We start from the raw sequence: 21054 nt of genomic DNA on the forward strand, positions 1-21054 counted from the left end.
AAGGGAGGTAATGACAGTGGCACGTAAAGTGCCCTCTGCCACACACCGTTGGATGGCTTGCGGAATATAAATGCAGATGTAGATGTAGATCAAAAGTGACTGGAAAGTCACAGTTTTCCAAACAACAAGTTGCCAGTGCGTGGCTGTTATTTTAGTCACGAGTGGGCTGCACAGATACCGAGGATACACTATTTTACTGCGTTCATATTACCGTGGAAGTTACCTATCATTTTGGCTGTTCTAAAGAACAGTTTAACTCACCAGTAACGACTAAAAGTAGCACTGTAACACTCATTGCCGTGTGTTGCCTGTTGACGAATGTCCATACTTCATTCTGCACTGATGCTGATGTGACAAAAGTCATCGTATACCTCCTAAAATCGCGTCGGACCTCCTTTTCCCGAAGTGGTTGTAATGTCCTTCGGATCTTCGGTCTTGGCTAACATTCAGCAGTAGAGCAATGAGACTATTACTTCTTATGTATCGGTATCGACGTTTCAAACAGAACATTGAAGAACTGAACTCGCGACCCCTAAGTGGCTGTAGTGGTCAATACGCGTAACTTCACCAAATGTCGTAATTAAATCGTTTATAATCGATGGTTATCAGTTGCTATTTAAATATTAATAATAAGTTCAAATTAGTTCCAGCGACACCAAATTCCCTATAGACCGGTTGTAATCTCAAATCTATAATCAGTCGTAACACTGTTATTAATTCCTAACGTCAAGGTGTTTCTATATAAGCGCCGAGCGCTACAGTCAAATAATATCGCAGCACGTTATCTCTATAAAATACGTAATATTGTACAACTTGGATGATAAGTGCGTGAATTGACACGATATCCTGGTTTATTACACTATATTAGTCGCTTCCTAACAGAGCCGTGAGGAACAAGCATTCCCAGGTGTTGGGGGGGGGGGGGGGGATTATAAATTATATGCTTCGTAACTATCGCCAAGTTCCATAGTCCATTAGTTATTACGAATGAAATTGTCTATCTGTGTTCCTAAATAGTGTTAACTTCAGGTTATGTTATTAAAATTCACTTCTGTCTAATATATGCAAGTCCTCTACCTGAATTCTAAATAACGTAATATTTGAAGTCAAAGTATCGTTTCACGGCGTCATAGTAGATCGCAATAATAAATTCTGAAAAAACAATCTAATTGCGCCTACATATACGAGCATTCAAAAGTATGACCTGCTTCGGCTAACTCTCGTAACGTAGTGACAATGGATTGAATTATCCTTTGCCATTACTCATGAATCTCAAAGAGTACTCACACGGAGTATTCTTTGGGAACGTTGGTTCTACTTTGCGAATTTTAATTATAATGATTTTGTGATTTACTATAATTCTGAATTTTGAGTTTTATTTTACTGGAATCCTATCTTTCTTTCGTATTTTAATAAATTATTAAGTATTAGATTCCTGATTCAATTACTGGTTAATATCCTAATAATAGTGTTAACTTAAATTTGTTTGTTCATTTTTCATGGAATTTGGAACTTGTTTTGGGGAAATCTTTGGAAATTTTGGAACTAATTTTTGATTTTCATTTCTAGTCCGAGGAAGTGGCATTACATGGTGCAGCAACTCCACGTGATGTGGACTCAACAAATCGCTGGGAGAACTCTGCAGAAATGCCGAGCCATGGTGCCTCTACAGCCGTCCATGACTGCGAAAGTGTCGCCGATGCAGGATTTTTGCACGAACTAACCTCTCGATTGTGTTTCTATAAATGTTCAGTCGGATTCATGTCGGACGATCTGGGTGGCCAGTTCGTTCGCTCGAATTGTCGACAACGTTCTTCAAACAAATCGCGACCAATTGTGGCCCAGTTGTAAGGGGTCAACAATATATCTTTGCCTCACACTTGTCGCAGTAAGTACTATCGATACTCGAGCGTCGCGTGCGCCAGAGAGCATTCACTGTTGTGTGTTACCCAAAGCCGTGGATCTGACCTCCAGCAAATACGTAAATGACGTTAATTGAGTGATTTGTTTGATGTGTTTCAGACTTCTTTTGTGCACCGTTATCACGCGGCAACCTCGCCGGACACCCACGATTTGGATTGTCTATTCAATGCCACATGAAGATTATTGGCGTGTGACGACAGTAATAAATGGAAATGAGCGTTTGGCGTCATTGGCCGGGAGACCCCCTTGCGGGGCAGGTCCGGCAGCCTTGGTGCAGGTCTTATCACATTCGACGCCACATTGGGCGACCTGCACGCCGGATGGCGATGAAATGATGATGAAGACAGCACAACACCCAGCCCTTGAGCGGAGAAAATCCCCGACCCAGCCGGGAATCGAACCCAGGCCCGTAGGACGGCAATCCGTCACGCTGACCACTCAGCTATCGGGGCGGACACGACTCTAATAGGGGACCGGTCATGACTTAAACGTTATTACTCTGTCAGATAGAGGGAGTAACTGCCTAACTGCGTCATTCGTACTGTTTAGACAAAAGACATAGAACATTAACAACAAAGTATGTACCGATTATTACTACCTGACGTCCTAATTAGCTTTGTTGTATCTGATATGAATCAACTCTCGTGCAATTATTAACCGATCTGCCTTATCAGGTGCACACGGTCAAACTATTTGAAACTGTTAAGCTACAATCCACTAGTCAATAATGGTGGGTATAATAGGGAGTATTTCATAGTGACATGGAGTATTTTCATCCATAAAAATTCCATCGTTGTTTGGGAACATAAAGTCCATGAATGGCAGCAAATTGTCTCCAAGTTGTCGAACTTACCCACTTCCAGTTAACGATCGGCTCAGCTGGACCAGAAGATACAGTCCACTCCATGTAAACACAGCCCACACGGCTGTGGAGCCACCACCAGCTTCCACAGTGCCTTGTTGACAACTTTGGTCCATAGCTTCGTGGGATCTGCTCCTCACTAAAACCCTAACCGTCAGCTCTTACCAAATGAAGTCGGGACTCATCTGACCAATACACGGTTTTCCAGTCGTCTAGGATGCAAGCAATATGCTCAGAGTCCAGAAGAGACGCTGCAGGCGATGTCGTGCTGTAATCAAAAGCACTCGTGTCGGTCGTCTACTGCCTTAGCCCACCATCGCCAAATGTAGCAGCACGGCCCCAACTGATACGTTCGTCGTACGTCCCACATTGATTCCTGCGGTTACGCACGCAGTGTTGCTTGCCTGACAACTTTACGTAAACTCCGCTGCGTTGCCCGTGGTGAGGGTAATGAAATTTGGTATTCTCAGCATTCTCTTGGCACTGCGGATCTTGGAACACTTAATTCCATAACGATTTCCGAAATGGAATATCCCATGCATCTAGCTCCAACTATCATTCCGCGTTCAAAGTCTGTTAGTTCCCGTCGTGCGGCCATGTCAGAAACCTTTATGACTACATTATTAATTGTTGGTTCACAGGCGCTTTTCTGGCGATTATTGTAACTGTTTTTTTTTAATGTTAGAGCTGGAGGAATAGAAATATCAGATTTTCGCCATATGGAATATTCGAATTCACTTTAAGTCTTCACGTTTCGAGCAAAGGCAGAATATCCGTCAGAAAAGATGACAACAAGAAGCCAGGCCATGCCTGTCTTGTGGTGGATGTGCCAATGGCAGTGATCTCAGTAACAATATTGTACAGCAAAGATAAGTTGCCAACTCAACCGCTGGAGAAGCTCCAAAATTGTGAATCGCGTCTGGTGGATACGCTTTCAAGGTTTCGGTCCAATTAAGACAGTAAAACACAAATAATTGTCGAAGTTATCAATTTATGACATTTAGTTTGCACTCAGGGCATCGATGCATTACAAGTAATTACACTCTAGCCCCTAAACCTAATTACAGAAATGCGAATAAGACTTATTGACATATAATGAGGATATTGGGGCCCTTGCCGCCCGCAACCTTGAGACGAAGCTATAGTCACTTCCGAGGTCACTCACAGAACACATCAGCTGGTATCCTTCCTGACGGTATCACTGAAACTTTGCAACAGTGCAGAATATGTTTGGCAACTCTGTGACCGAAGAGTTACTTCCTTGATGACACAGAACTATCCTGCTAAATTCGCTTGATATTATCGTGTCATTTCAAATGAATAATGTGAGTGATTTTCTCTGGAGATGTGGTTCAAATGGCTCTGAGCACTATGGGACTTAACATCTATGGTCATCAGTCCCCTAGAACTTAGAACTACTTAAACCTAACTAACCTAAGGACATCACACAACACCCAGTCATCACGAGGCAGAGAAAATCCCTGACCCCGCCGGGAATCGAACCCGGGAACCCGGGCGTGGGAAGCGAGAACCCTACCGCACGACCACGAGCTGCGGACTGGACATGTGAGATAAGGATATCAGTTAATCCTTTTGAGTCAACGAAAGTCGTTCCACACGGGAAATACAACTACTCTCGCCTCTTAAGTTGCGATTGATCTGCCATAGTAGCTACTGGGCCAATAAATAAGTCAAACACACCGCACCTATTCGCTAGCTCCTAGGTAACGTGCTTGCCTGTCAGGTGCACACTGCCTCTGTTCGCCTTTCGAGACTCGCTGAAAGCCAGATTATTAATTCTTTTGTAGCAGAGCTACAAGCAGGCAGATACAAACTTAATAAGGGAATCGCAAGACAAAGCTCGAGCAAAATTCCTCTGGCTATTTTCAGTACCCCTTAGTGTCAGAGCGAAAACCTTACGGTACTACAAAATTCATAATGCCACTTTTGTTTTCCTCCGACATATTTTTGTTGTTGTGAATACGTAATTTTATTTATGAACTGCCACATTTTCATAATACTTGGGAATGATACAGGACATGTGGTAAACACAGATATTTTCGAAGTCAAAAGTCGATAATATCCTACTAATTCGTGTTAAAATATGCTCAGTCGTCTTACAGACGCTTAATGCTTTATTAAGATAGACTGCCGTCGTGATGTTTCGGAGTATTAGTACAGTGAATATTTTAACTGCGTTTTCCTTTAGTTTACTGAATGCAATAGTAATCATCAAAGAGAAATTAATCAGCAGCAGGATTTGCATTCACGATGTCTAAAACAACCTGACAATCCTAAAGTAGTTTACAAATTCTGTGCCCATAGAAACCTTCCGGTTCTAACGATGTCATTAAATCAGTGTGGGCTGATGAGCATTTTCGTCTAGAAATGAATTACCTTGACGGTTGATCGATCAAGAGCGGGAAATGCAAAATTTTACAACTATATGATGAGAGGGACAAGTGCTTGAGAGAGGACTTCCCTATCAATACAAGTGCCTTAGAGATGACTTTCCTATCAATCTCCTGGATAGTTTTGTTTCTCAAATCAACAGAGTGCCTTATCATGCAGCAGCACACGTGATGTAGTTTTGTCGGTCGATTTCCTTACACTGCGACCGCACGGCGTCTCAGTTGTTGGCAACAAATTCCAGCTGAATTGCACACACCCCTTGGTGCAGAATTCGTAGCGAAAACACACTTTTGGAGCTATCAGATGTAAAATATTATGTTCACACTACTCTTTGCTCGAGTTTACGTCTTTTGGTGGGACTTTCATTTCTTTTTATGAATTTAACGATAAAGGCATCATAACTCGTCACCAGTGACAGTACTGCATAGGAATGCTCAATGAGCGACCTGATGACGTTAAATAATAATCACTCCGTTGATTTTTGTTGTTTAGAATTAGTACTCCTACACCAGACTTCTCAATTTTGCCTGTTGAATACAAATTTCGCATGATGGTTAAATGGTAATCCATCACATATATCAGTAGTCGAGACTTCCTTAACGTGGAAAATCATTCACGCCAGAACGATCTTTGTTGAAACAAGAATACCTTTTTCTGGCGTATTTTTCCCGAAAGCACTCGCTCCACACCCAGTTCAAATCTTTTTAGCTGCCCCCTCTGCATTCACCCCTCTGTTATACCAAAAGTAAATATTGTGTTGCAGATGTTACACCTTTCTCCACTTGCGACACAATTTTACGACGTTTAATCGTAGTTCATGATTTTCAAGTATGAAAAATCCAATGCCTAACTGCAAGATGATAACTAGAACTTCAAATTCGAAAATGACAGTTGATATATACACTGACAGCTTCGCGACGCGTTCACCTGGGCGGCGCGGGATTTCAGGCGGCGGGTGACGTCTGGCCGGTGGCCGGTAGCCGCTGCAACGCGAGGAAACGCTCGAGCGTAAGCTGTTCTGATCGCGACGCAGCCACGAGCTGTCCTGCGGAATAATTTCTGGAAGTACTCGTTATTGCTGGTGGGTAGAATGTGAAGCGAATTATCTTCGATGTTCAATCAGACTCGTAATTTTAGACGAGGGCCGAAATGTGGTACAAAAAAAATGCCGTTGGACGCGAACACGCGACTATAAGTTTAGAATTCGCGAGGATTACCACTAGACCACGGGCTCCCCAAACACAACTGCATCTCGCAAGTAGATAACACTTCCTCCTGACACTACCGCATCTATCAGTGTTGTCAGATCGTGAAAACGGTCGGACTTAAGCGTTGTCAGGGGCGGTCGGTTTTATTGGCCACCTTAAGTGAACGACTCGGACTTAGTCTCTGTGGTGGCCGGCCGGCGGTCAGTTTTTATGACTAAGACTGTACATTAGCATATAGACGGTACTGTTTGGCAGTGCTCAACACGTAAGAGTATTGGTGTGTACGCTGTTACCACCACCGTTCTCTACTTACCAATCGTAAGAACGACCGTGTTATTTCTGTGACAATGTCTTCACAGTACGTTTTTCGGTCATACAGCAGTGTCCGGCCGAAGTGGCCGAGCGGTTCTAGGCGCTACAGTCTAGAACCGCGCGACCGCTACGGTCGCAGGTTCGAATCTTGCCTCGGGCATGGATGTGTGTGATGTCCTTATGTTAGTTGGGTTTAAGTAGTTCTAAGTTCTAGGGGACTAATGACCTTAGAAGTTAAGTCCCATAGTACTCAGAGCCATTTGAATCATACAGCGGTGTACGCCATTAGGGCACTGTGCTGGACACGGCTGTAGCACGTAACGGTCTAGATACTGGAAGACCTTGCAACAACAAAATTTGGCTGGTCCGAAGGAGAGATGCGATGCTTACAGATCCTCGACTCTAGCCTACGTGCAACTTCCTGGGTTACGTTTCAAACATTTGCCTCCCATGTGTCACGCCCTGAACAATTATTTATTGAAGAATTCCATTTTTGCACCTCAACTGCAACCTCCTGTAAGAGGTCCGAGCAGATGTAATTTCGATGTATTGCTCATGCGCTGCCTGCGATATGCAAGGTATAAGAGAATCGCTGACCAGAGAGCAGTGTTGACTGCAGTAGGTACTGTGTAGCTGTAGCAGTAAGTAGTGGCTTGTCTGCGCTTGTCTGGTCTAGAGTCTGCTCTGGTCTGGTCTGGTGTATCGTGTTGGCTGGCCGGTCGCGGTGCAGCGATGCCGGAGCCTGAGTATTATTGTATAAGGTAAAAAGCAGCCTCGCGCATATCTAGTAATGTATCTAAACTCCCACGTAAATGTTTTAAAAATGTGGTGATAATAATCTTTGTCATATAAAGTAATTTCTAACAAGCATTCATTTCAATTTAAAGAATTTACTAATTTCTTCAATCCATGATCATTCCTATTGTTGCAAAAGAAAAATCACCTGTTTCTTTCATAAATGACAAATCTATCGGCCAGCATTGCACAGAGCTGTGCCGGAAAAATTTTAGGTGAGAGCAGATATATTCGCCGTTTTTATTGAGGCAAGAATTTTTTGCTTTTTTTATTCAGAATGATCTTACAGGGCCATGACGCAACACTGCTGTCGTCCAAAATTTACCAGGTTACTGAATTTATTTTTTATTACGAGGTTTAGGAATTTTTCTGTTTCGAGCTTACATTAAATGAAAAAAGAATTTTGTGGGTACATTAAATGTGAATGCATTTCTGTACGGAGATTATAAATGGGAACCAATTTTGTTCTGTGAGGTTACACTTAAATTAGAATCATTAACCCAATAATATTCATTTTTATTATTTTTTGTGGGGAGGTTACACTCCTTCCCTTCAAAGTAAAGGACTTGTTTCAGACTTTACATGCATTTTCAGATGTCACGAATGCTGAAAGAACGTGAATCAACGTTTTTGTTACCTTGCATGCCAATACGTAGGAACAGACTACATTAAATACTCGTATACCTTTTTTACACCCGCCTCCACAGCCAAGATCGCTAACGCACGCCTATGCGTTGGTGCTTGAATCGAAGGTAGCCGGTTCGAATGCTGGAGGTGAAGACATTTTCATCACCAGTATCTGGTGGTGGCGTAAAGTGTCTTATCATCAGAATTTGTGCCAATGTCCTGGAAAAAATTCCACACCTCTCTGCTGTGTCTCACGGAGTCAGAGGATGTGACACTGTTGCTGCCGATACGTCCATCCGATAGGGACGTTAAGCTTGACGCAGCAGGCTGTGTGTCGGCACCGGCTATCCCTCCTCCGTTTCTCTGTTAATCTTACAACACAAACACACTAGACGCACACCCGTTACAGTCAGCTACGCTGAACAGATACACTTAAGATACAATTCCCTTACACCGCTCGGAAAGAGACCATTCTGCACGGGGGAAGAAACCCCTTACTGATTAGACAGCTGGAAAAAACCTCGGCGCCTCCCAGCTGATGAGTCCATTCTATTCTTTCTTTCTTTCTTTATGTTCCCCCGTATATAAAAAGTGAAACTAACAGAATGTGTGGACTACGATTTTGATATACACTACCTGATTAAAAAAGCGAAGTAACTTGAAGGGGAAGAGGAAACGAAATGAATCTTCACGGGCTTGAAGGGTATGTGATGTTACTGCAGTCATTAAAAAATCGAGTCAAATATGCTTGGCAGAATGACCCTTCTTGTCAGCATGACGTTGCATCTCCTCCGCACTAATTTCTTTTGGAGGAATGTAATAAAGCCGTGTATTCTCTCCAAAAGCCAGCTGTTCCACAACTGTTGTAACACATACTTGTTATGCTGCATACTGGCAATAGTCCAGAGCTGACGTCCGACATGGTTCCACAAATGCTCTATTGAGGACAAAACTGTGCACCTCAGCATCCTGCAGACACTTCATAAGAAACTGTGCAATGCGTCGACGCATCAGAGATAACACATGAGGACGCTCTACGTCCATGACGTAATGATTTGCCGTCAGAGTTCCCTCAGTCACTACCAGCCGCGATCTGATGTCATATCCGGTATCTCCCCATACAATGACGCTAGGAGTAACACTGCTATGCCTCTACAAAATACTGGAAGAACGTATCCACTGCCCAGGTCTCCACTGTTCCTGTCGACAATGGTCATCCAGGATAGTGGAGAACCGTGGTGCATTGCTGAAAACACTATGATGCCTTTCATCAGCAGGCTACCCGTGCCAGTCACGATACCAGTCCAAACATAGCCTGCGCAGGAGACTATAATTCTGCAGTCCGGCTGCTGCTAGTCTGCAACCAATAGTGTGGCATGAAACGTAATGTTGCAGGGAGTCAATTACTTGAAACTTCCTGGCAGATTAAAACTGTGTGCCGGACCGAGACTCGAACTAGGGACCTTTTCCTTTCGCGGGCAAGTGCTCTACCAGCTGTGCTACCCAAGCAAGACTCACGACCCGTCATCATAGCTCTAATTCCACCAATACCTTGTCTCCCACCTTCCAAACTTCAGAGAAGCTCTTCCGCGAACCTTGCAGAACTAGTACTCCTGGAAGAAAGGATATGGCGGAGACATGGTTTAGCCACAGCCTGGGGGATGTTTCCAGAATGAAATTTTCACTCTGCAGCGGAGTGTGCGCTGTTATGAAACTTCCTGGCAGATTAAAACTGTGAGTTCGAGTCTCGGTCCGGCAAACAGTTTTAATCTGGCAGGAAGTTTCATAACAGCGCACACTCCGCTGCAGAGTGAAAATTTCGTTCAGTCCATTACTTGTCCTCGGATAGCAGGCGGGGATGTGAATGGTTACGATGGTGCACGATACGCCTGTCTTCCCTTTTGATGGTCAACCAGAACCTTGACGACGAATATGCCTCCCCTCAGGTTACGATGCAGAGCAACCTTAGACCATTGTCACATTTGAATGCACGACAAATCTAGATACTGTTCGATTCGACCAGACGGTCAAATGGAGACCCACAATGATACCTCGCTTAAACTCTGGCAGCTGCTGATAACGCTCTCTCACACATATACACGGCATCTCTGTGTCCTTCACAGTGATTATTCAACATTTGGTGCTGTGAATGCCCCTTATTTCCCTACTAGGTCTGGTAACAACACTAAGCGTGAGTAACACTAACACAATCTGGTGGCCTGTGGTGTGCATACTGTAAGACCTTCGGTACACACACCATCAGATTATTTGACTTGTCGCTCTAATGAAGTAGGCGACTGTCAGCAATATGTCTCGTGGTCTTATTGTGGCATGTTTATCTTCTGCCGTTAGGTCAGACGATAGAAATGCCACTTGCACGCTTAGAGTAGCAGATTGACAATGATCAACTTTAAACAGAACTTGATTAATTTTCACACACATTTATTAAAATAAATAAAAGCATAGATATTACGTAACTTGATTCTGGATGCTGTTTACAATTGACAATCTGAAGTTCCTTTGGTCTTGGTACGTTAATCTTATTCTCACATATCTCTGATACTTGACAAAGTGTCTAGTCATTTATCTTCATGGCTATGTACAGGAATATGGTAATCTTATTAGGCACAGACTGAAACTTGGCTACAGACTAATGCAGACTGGTACAGACTGGTGCAGACAAATGCAGACTAATGCAGACTGACTAATCGGAGGTCTGTACACTCGTTATAATACCTCTTGCGTTCATGTTTCACTGCGCGATTGTGATCCGCGAGGCGAAAAGGTTCTACGCTAGCAGCAATCTCATTGGCTGCGTTACATATTAATACGCGGATCGGCGGAAGCAGAATTTGGTCCGTCTCTAAGACAGCGCCATCTCGTAGTGCGGAGACGGACGAGCGCTGCGCCTGCGCTGTTGTGCTTAGCGGGGCGCGCTCTAGTGGGAAGGTAGTTTACGCGCTGACCACGCGGAACTATGTACACAACATGGGCATTCTATCTTTCTATCTGCCACAGAGAATTGTAACTCTGATCATTTATACACCCCCCCCCCCCCCCAATGTTATGTGCGTGTACAAAGTTACGTTGACATCTAGCTAGGTTGTCTGGGGCTTCACTTAGGTCTTTGAAGGAAGTGATAGCGAGTAGCAAGTTGTTGTTAGTTACCTGTAGTTGGCGCATGCACGTCAGAAGAGTGCTGAAAGCAATGGTGAACTGCATGTATATCTGTGAATACGTTTCTGTCTGTTTATAAATACGTTCATGTATAAGAAGTCATGTGTAGTGTTGTCTACCCAAATGCATTTCCGTTTTCTTGTAGTTGAAGAAGTTTGATCCGCACTTTTACTACTACCGCTGATATAATGGAATATGGTCACAAAATCTAAACTGTATCTGTACGGTACTTCGAAAAATCAAAAATTTGCATTGGAGATGTAAAGATGATGGTATTCTATCAATCTCCACATTTTATTATGATCACCATTTTAAAAAGTTTCGCACCACTGGCAGGGTATGGCAGGAGTACAAAGCTCTTTGTGTTCTCCCACCACCTCTCTTTTGCTAGTCTGGCCCACTTCATTACAGGAGTGAGAAAATGTGACTTTGCCAATGTTGATACGTTGGTAGCAAGTGTATGTTACTTGGCGGTGCCCTGCTTACACCCCCAGCCCCTTGACTTTTCCATGCTATCACCACTCAATATCTGATTTTCTCTTTCTCTGGTTTCCAAAATCATCCATTACTACTCTGATCAATCTATGGAGCACGGCACTTGGCGCACAAGCTTGTGAGACAGGAAGGTGAGCGAGGTGCAGCTGGATTCCACGTTGGATTAGTGATACCTCATCAAAAATGTGTGTGTGTGTGTGTATGTGTGTGTGTGTGTGTGTGTGTGTGTGTGTGGGTGGGTGGGTGGATGGGTGTGTGTGTGTGTGTGTGTGTGCGGGTAGGTGTGAATTCCTAAGGGACCAAACTGCTGAGGTCATCGGTCCCTAGACTTACACACTACTTAAACCAACTTATGGTAAGAACAACACAACACCCATGCCGAGGGAGGACTCGAATCTCTGGCGGGAGAGGCCGCGCAATCCGTGACATGGCGCCCTAAAGAGCGCGGCCTCTCCGCGCGGCCATAAAAAATGCAGGAGCTTTATTTGACAGTTTTACACATCAGTCTAATTGGTTGTTCACAAAATCCTAAATTACGAGGGTCAGATTGTGATTTTCAAACCACTAATTCCAAATACTGAGACGTTGCTTTAGTCCATGCCAAAGAGTTTCCATGGCACTGCAAGAAGTTGTTCTCATGGCCACAGCCTGTATCCACACACTCTTGCTGATGTGTGATACGCAGGACAGATTACATGACGTATTGCTCCTCAGATTTAATAGGAAATAGTTATTGTTGGATCCAGTTGATTTCTCTGCAGGTGTTGCATAGTATAAAATCAGTCTAAATAATGGTCGCCAATGTAGCATCCTTGGCTGGCGCCCTACGATCCAGCCACAAGCAACACAGTAGGGAGCTGTGGATTGCCGCCCTGGCAAGGCGCCTGCAACAGAACCGCATCTCATCCCGCTTGCTGGGGTGCCACATGTGGCGTATACAGCGCTAATGTTTTAAGCACTGGCTCACCCCACTAGCCACGTGATACTCGCACAACTCCCTGGTCTTCCTCCATCGGATGGCCTCACGGTACGTTGCCCAGAAACTCAACAGTCAGTGCATATTCCCGTGTTAGCTTAAACGTCTCGACTTTAGCATTCGCCGTCGGAAGTTCGGCGAGAGTATTTGCCATAGCGCAGTACACACCATACAGAACTTAAGACACAGTGCCGGATATATTGACTTTGCCTACGGCAGAGTTTTCTTACTGTTACAGACTGTACGCGAGTTGTATCTTCAAGAACAGTTATCGTGTTAGTCTAGTTTCTCATCAGGTCAGGATAAACTTTCAGTTGCATTCATTCTGAAACTGTTTCAGTTGCTACCGACAGCCAAACGTTATTGTGTACTCCCTATGTCAGCAATAAAGTTCTACTGCTCTTAGCTACCTGGGCACGTCTCTTTTCGTAGTATACATCACACACAACAGGATACTAAAACCATGGCGCACTTTGAGCCATGAGCTAGGTTAAATTTCTCACTGCTCCAAAGCCTATAATTAATTTCCTGTAGCAATACAAATACTATCAGAAAAATTCCGAGATCTAACGAGTGAAATGTAAAATGCACACCACTAACAGTTCATACGCTTCGTCTAAGTGTACATTAACAACTTTCGCTGATAATCTTCACAACAACAGAACAGGTATATTTAAAGTCAATACGGAAAGAGTCACCCAAAAACACTACGCTCAAATTTCAACAGAGACAAATATAGTTTCCTGCCTTAAATGAAAACCTCACCAAATCCCTTTCGTTCACTAAACACCATTTTCCAACTAGCTACTTGGCTCCATAACGTAGTTTGAGGTTTCTGACTATTGAGCATGTGCACACTCGCTAAATGGCAACACTCGCCTAGAAAACTGGAATGGCTCAATGCGAAATCCATGGCCGCTTATGGAAATGCACTTTTGGTACCTCTCAATTTTTCTTACTTTAAGAAATTAGCTGGTTGTTCACTAAAGGATCACCCCCTCCCTTCTTCTGAGACACCCTACGAAAGCACCCCCTCCGTCTCAGCGGGCACGTGATTTCTACACCCCATGAAGGCTGTCGACCAACTCCTTGGTCACGTAGACTCCAAACCGCTCCACGAAATTATTTTCCATTAAATCTTTCCAGCCAGTCTGAATCAGGAACAGAATGTAGGCATTTCCATTGACCATTTCCTGCTGCCATCAACAGACCTTCTGAGAGGGGCAGCTTCCTGACAGTGTTTTCAGAAACCTTTTCTGTAATGAAAATCACACCGCTGCATCTTTCGGCTAATGGTACAGTAACATCTTGAGATGTTCAAGAAAGAACACGCAGTCTCGGTTGTAAAATGGAAATGCTTTTTCATTTGTATAATTTGTGACGCGTTTCACACTCACAAGAGTATCGTCAGACATCGAGTAAAAACACTCGAGTCCCACAATCACCAAAAATGGCACGTCATCCAGGAAAATATACAGGGCACATCCATGGGGTAAAAACACTCGAGGACCACTGGCAAGAATACGCCTAAACACAGGTCGATGTGTCCTGTATATTTTATTGGATGACGTGTCATTATTGGTGAAAGCAGGACTTCCTGTACACTTGCCAGTGATCCTCGAGTGTTTTTACTCGATGTCTAATGATGCTCCTGTGATACGTCACAAATTAAATAAATGAAAAACCATATCCATTTTGCAACCGAGACTGCCTATTCTTTCTTTTCCGTAATGGGTGTCGGCTCCGACCGCAACGTATTTAGGAGGATTAAGGAAAACAGTCCTTAAAATAAGCCTAGTCGGCTCCGACCGCAACCCATTTGGGAGTATTAGGAAAAGATCGGCCCATCGCCCTCAGGCTGAACAGAAACCTCCTTCTCCCTGTAGCTGGAAACTAACTTAGGCGACTGCAGTTGCGAAGATTCTAGCACACATGGGCGACGGGGAAATGAAATGTTACAATACAAATCCAGCGTCTTAATTATCTAAGATTTACTACGATGTATAAGGGGCGATTTAAAAGTTGCCGTTCGAAGATCACGCTAACCCCTTGCCTACTTGCAGATGTCACGCTGGGCTGTACATACGCTACAGAAACGCACTCAGACGGGAACTTCTTGATCGTCCGCAATAGTTCATCTCCCTTCGGATTGACTTCAAACTGTGTTGCTCCACAGCAAAAACACAATGCTGAGGCACTCTCAACTAAGCGTCTCTGACATAGTTTGTCTAGCCATACCGAACATTAGACGATAAATTATGCAAACTGCAACTTATAAACTAAACCGAGCGAGGTGGTGCAGTGGTTAGCACACTGGATTCGCTTTCGGGGGGACGACAGTCCAAACCCGCGTCCGGCCATCCTGATTTAGATTTTCCGTGTTTTCCCGAACTCGCTTCAGGCTAATGCCGGGATGGTTCCTTTGAAAGGACACGACCGACTTCTTTCCCTATACTTACCTAACCCGACGGGGCCGATGACCTCGCTGTTTGGTCCCCTCCCACAAATCAACCAACCAATCAACCTTCCATTAACTACACAGAAGAAGAAAAAACGTGCTAAAATAGTAACGCTATATTATCAAAAATTATGAAATAACGATGCACAGACCTAACAAGCGGACCGCGCCTATTCGTCATCATCGATTTCGTCCAAATTTATGGCGTACGCAGCACTTGGAAAAGAAATAAAATCATAGAAGTGGGAGTTCCAGATGGCGAAGCGTTTAGAAAATATAGCGTAGTTTCCAGGCATCTATTGACGCAGCTGAAAGAACATAGAACGGTAATCCTAGAGCTGTTGGGTCGAATCACTGTGCGGAAACTTTAATTTTCAGTTTTTACGTTATACAGCAAAAAACTGAAATAACGCTCAATACATTGTATTTATTACCATTCTCGTAAAACGGCGCGAAAAGGAAAACCGAAGTAAAATTTGGGATGTGAATAAGTTTCCAGTGAGGGTCGTAAGGTATGCATAAGAACTTGGTGTATGAAGTTAGATCAAAAGACAGAGAGAGAGAGAGAGAGAGAGAGAGAGAAGCAACAAGTCTCTCGTAATCTAATGTACATTATAAAGGCCCCAGTTCTGCAATTGCTTGGTCGTTTTAAACTTTATATAAAAACTTTTTTTTAATTCATAAAAGTTCCTCCCTCGTCGCCCAGTTTGTTAGCAATCCACGCATAATGCATTATTTCTACAGATATTGGCAATGATGGCTGGCGATGTTCAGTGAAATGTATTTTTATGCAGTCTCCTCGGAATGTGATTCTCTTTCTTTCCCTATCGGACTAGAGTAGTTTTGAAGCTTTTCGATCAAATTCTGTAGCTGACTATAAAAACGTACATCGTACGGTTGCACTAACGGAGTGCGTTTGAGGTGGTATCATTTTAATACTGCACGATAGCAATCCTTCTTCATCTTGAAAAATATCGTCATGTTAGTGTGGATTTGTTTGTCCTCACCACAAGTCATTTAACAGAATAAATTTCTTATTCTGCACGTAGAGATTCGTCAGAAAACTCAAAAAATTTCTGTATAACGCTGTTCGTAATGTTTCCCTTTCCTTTTCATACCTATTTATGAAAATATTAATAAACTGTGTGCGCATTATTTCTGTTTATTTCTTGTGCAAGTATTGTAAAAATTGAATATAAAAGACGTTTCCGCATAGGGACTCGACTCTACAACCTTTAGGTTACCTTCCTCCACTCTTTCTGTTGCGCCAGTCGCTGTCTGAAAATTACGTTAATATATGTGGCTCATGCCTCGTCTGACCCGCGTCAAAAATGCTGTATTTTATAAGCCCCTTGCCATCCGGTGCTGCCACTTCCGTCAGTTTCATATCTGACTAAATTCATATAATATAAATCTGGAGGAAATCAGTGATGACGAGTAGGAGCGGTCCCGTTGTAAATGACCGCGTAAACAAACAGTAACTTTTTACTGATGATGAAAGGGGACCAGTCTGCAGGCGCCGTAGCAGTACAAGAGCTGACAATGGTCGGTACACTTAACCATACTTGTTTCAGTTCCGTCACACGTTTGACTCGTTATCAAGTTTCAAACACTCCACAAAAATTAGAGATAAATACTGCAATGAAGAAGCCCTTTAGATGCTATCCACTCTTTTGAAACCAACAAGCTGTAGTTACTAGTTCGACACAAACGTTGTGACCCATTTGCATCGCTGTTTTCGGGGCATAGTGTAATACTGAAATACGGCTCCTCTTTTTCCTTGAACGTAGAGTACCGAGCGTGCATCTGGGTAGTTAGGATGGTTTTGGCGAATTCTTGGCCATTGGTGTGTTATGTTTGTATTGTTATAAATGGCTCTGGATATGGAAGGTTAGGAGAGAATGAAACCCAGTGACCTCTTGTAGATTATTCATCACCATTAGCTCAAAAGGACCACAGAACTAAACGTCACGAATTGATAGTGTGCGTATGAGACAGGATTTGCAGAGGAGGCTGAAATCGAAGAACTGTCGACAAGTTAGTATCTCCTGGCATCTTGTATGAAGTGAGCAAGTTTCTGATAATATATTTCGTACAAGACCTTTAGAGCTGATTTTGTCTCAACTTACATTTTTACTCTGGAAGTGTCTGAGCTCTCTTCGACGAGATCAATGGTCGACACCGACACGGACGTCGCCACTTCTGATTTAGCTGAAAGAGAAAGAGTGATCATATAATAAAATCACAAAGGCAAGGAAACAATCTCGTCGTTATTAAACAGTTATTTCATTCACAAACATATGGTCTGTTCACAACGTCCTGAGCGAATTATCAGCATGGGGCGGGGAGTGGAGGACACAAACTCGGCCCACCGATTCCCACCACTACGACCGTCGAAGGGGAGAGATGGCGCTTTTGCCTCGTAGCACTTCACATGTGCTTACTGGTTGGGCACGGCGCAACTTTACAGTTATTTCGTAAAGGCTACGGTACACAATGATGCTGGATCGCCAGTGTTGGGAGTGGCTGGATGCAAGACATTAGAGAGCCAAAGTCGAGCGATCTCTGCCTATCCAGAACTAGCGATCCCTATTTCAGTTCTAAAAAAATAGTTGCAACTGCAACTTTTTTAATTCTATATTTATCAGTTAATAATAATCTCTGTGTCATAGTTACCTGTCTTGACTATGTCCTGGTTTACGTATACAGAGTGTTCGGAAATTCTCGTTGTACATTTCTAGGACTTGCAGAGGGGAATGAGTAGGTAATATTTTGAAAAGGAGTCCATGTCCGGAAATGTCATTCAACGACACTACAGAGCGTCAAAGCTATGGGCACCGGCGCCATAAATATATGTATGCGTGATTTCGTGATGATATTACAAACTTTCAAGAATGATGGAGAAGAATAACATTACCAATTTGAGTTAAGGGTCCCTCTACCGGAGCTGTAAGCGAAAACCGTGCTAATACCTCTGACAGTGGAATACATGCAACCGTATCGTTGTTGCTAAGACTTTAGGGTAGGCAACTTCCACAGGTGATAGTATGGACCAAAATAAGAAAAATAGTCCAGTAAACATGGGCTCTAAAATGCATACCTTAGGATCTATGAGCACTTGTTCAATAGAGGAGATATGTTTCACACTTGTGAAGATGAAGAACAGCTCATAGCCCCTCAGGTATGCATTTTAGAGCCCATGTCTACTAGACATCCTTTCTTGTTTTGGTCCATACTATCACCTCTGAAAGTTAAATTCCCTTCACTTCTATCACAACAGTACAGTTACAAATATTTCACTGTCAAGGATATCAGAACGGTTTTCGCTCACAACTTTCGATTCGTTTGTTTCCGGTACAACGACCCTTACCTCAAGTTGATACTATTATCCTTCTCCATCATCCTTCAAAGTCTGTAACATCATTAAGGATCACCTTGTGTATACGCAAATTAACAGGCTTCGGTGTCTGTAACTTTGGCGCTCTGCAGCGTCGTTGGATGACGTTTCGGACATGGGTTTCTGTTCAAAATATTAAGTACTCAGTCCCCCTACAAGTCCCGGGAGCTTGTAATGGGAATTTACGAACACCCTGAATAGCTTGAAGAACATTTTACGACAGAGTAACATGCGCCCAGTGCTTCGTTCTAATACACATGCATCAACACTCGATTTTTTCATCGCTGATACTCGAATTGTCAGCACTGACTGTATTCCTAAGGTGTGACAGATCGGAAATTCCCACTGTAAATTTCTAGGGCTTGCAGAGGGGGAATGAGTAGATAATATTTTGAATAGGAATCCATGTCAGGAAACGTCATTCAGCGACGCTACAGAGCAACTGAACTGGGTGACTGACTTGTTGGACTCCAGACACCAAAGCCAATGGAATAGCTCACCATGTCACGTGGACTGGGAGATCATCGGACTTTGTACAGGCTGTAATAACAATCGGGCACAGGATTGGCAAAATGCGAGATATCAGCACATTTGATCGTGGCCAGATGGGAGTCCGGCATATGAGATACTCTATTTCCGATATTACTGAGTTACAGAGCTTTTTTGCGTGTTCCCACTAGTCCACTCAGCGGCTGACTATCAAGCATTGTCAAAGCGGGCAGAGCGACCACAATGCAGCTGTTAAATTGCTAGTTCAGTTCAGAGTAACAAGTGGTGAGCAGTCAAACCATACAGAAGAACGTTGTGGAAGTTACCTACAGATTGTGTTCATCGATTTGTTCAACTCCATTTCGTTGCAGATGAGCTGCACCTCCCAAGACAATGCTCCACCTTATTTCGTCAGAATGGCTTGAAGAACTTTACAAGGGGTTGAGGGTAGTTGTGTGTCTCCCCATGGACCTGACCTCATTCCTATTTAGGCAGTACTGTATAAGTGTTACAACTAATCCATTACGCATCGAGAATTGGATAGACGAGAGATGCTGTCTTGAACAACTTACGATAGAGATGTTGCTTTGCAGTAGATATAGAGCCTTACGAGAATATCTCTCACACCACAGCGCTGCATGTTGTGATGTAAATATGTGAAAGACTAAAATTATCTATTTGATTGGGACTCGAATGGTTCAAATGGCTCTGAGCACTATGGGACGTAACATCTGAGGTCATCAGTCCACTAGAACTTAAAACCTACTTAAACCTAACTAACGTAAGGACATCACACACATCAATGCCCGAGGCAGGTTTAGAACCTGCGACCGTAGCGGTTGCGCGGTTCCAGACAGAAGCACCTAGAACCGCTCGGCCACAGCGGCCGGCGGACTCGAATGTAAAAATTTGTTTTTTCGAAGTCTAGTTTCCCATCTGGGCTATCCGAAAGAGATCAATTGTTTCATTGTAGTTCTTCTGACTTCAGAGATAAACTGTGGTACAGCCCGAGCTTGTGACACACGTCAGAACACACAACTTGTGGCCCGAGGCAAGCAGAAGACGAGCACACACATGTAGTGTTACCAGAGGTGTACAAATTCTCCTTCAGCCTGCCTTCTCCTAACTCCACCGCAACCATTAAAGCGACTCAACGTGCCGCAAAAAAGACACGAGGGTAGGGGCCTAATTGTGTACTGAGGCACAATAGTTAAAGCAGGGGTTTCCGCAAGCATGGCAAGCTTCACAGGACCCGTTGAGCGTGCTACACCTGACAACAAGTCGCGCTACTAATCTAACGTGACTAACCAGATATATGATAACGTAGGTAGTTTCACTGTAGCTCATTTATCATAACGGCGGGAGTAGCAAAATGAACAAAATAGATTGAGGAGAAATAAAGAACTAGTGAATATGTACCAGTCAGAAAACAGAGTCCAAGCCCATCAAAGGAAAAGCTGTCGTGACTTTATGAGGCAGCTTCAAATGAATGGCAGTTGTATCCCGAAGTAAATTGTGTATAAAGTTACTAACCACTCATTGCGGATCCTCGAGTATCTTACGACATGTTTGGAAATTTGATCAGCAGTTTTGTTACTCGTGAAATATTTCGAAAGAGGGCAAAGGCTCTTAGTGGATGGCAAGTGTGTGGAAATGTGTGGTAAAGAATTGAAGTCATTTAGTTGTATATAGGCTTTCTCAATTTAGGACTAGCATTGATTGAAATACAATAGATAAATAATAAAATGGTTATTAAAAACCACAGTAGTGCGAAGAGGAATTAGTACGAGAGAAAAGTTTCTTCTTCCAGACATGTTTTTCTTACGTTAACATAATATGAAAAACGAACTTCGTGTTTGCTTAAATGCAATTTCGGGAATTAAGAATGAACTATTTTAGCAACTTGAAATGAATTCAGCAAAC

At 43.3% G+C, this 21054-nt stretch overlaps 1 protein-coding gene across 1 annotated transcript in view; it reads right to left on the bottom strand.

Moving 5' to 3' along the window:
- Positions 1 to 21054, bottom strand: part of LOC124594341 (putative SLC9B1-like protein SLC9B1P1) — a 100417-nt gene that overhangs the window by 75662 nt on the left and 3701 nt on the right. The window contains exon 2 of the mRNA XM_047132709.1: positions 17375 to 17456. Within this exon, the coding sequence (XP_046988665.1) occupies positions 17375 to 17456 (82 nt within the window). The remainder of the gene's footprint in view (positions 1 to 17374; positions 17457 to 21054) is intronic.

Source organism: Schistocerca americana, chromosome 2 (genome assembly GCF_021461395.2).
Source record: "Schistocerca americana isolate TAMUIC-IGC-003095 chromosome 2, iqSchAmer2.1, whole genome shotgun sequence".
NCBI lineage: Eukaryota > Metazoa > Arthropoda > Insecta > Orthoptera > Acrididae > Schistocerca > Schistocerca americana.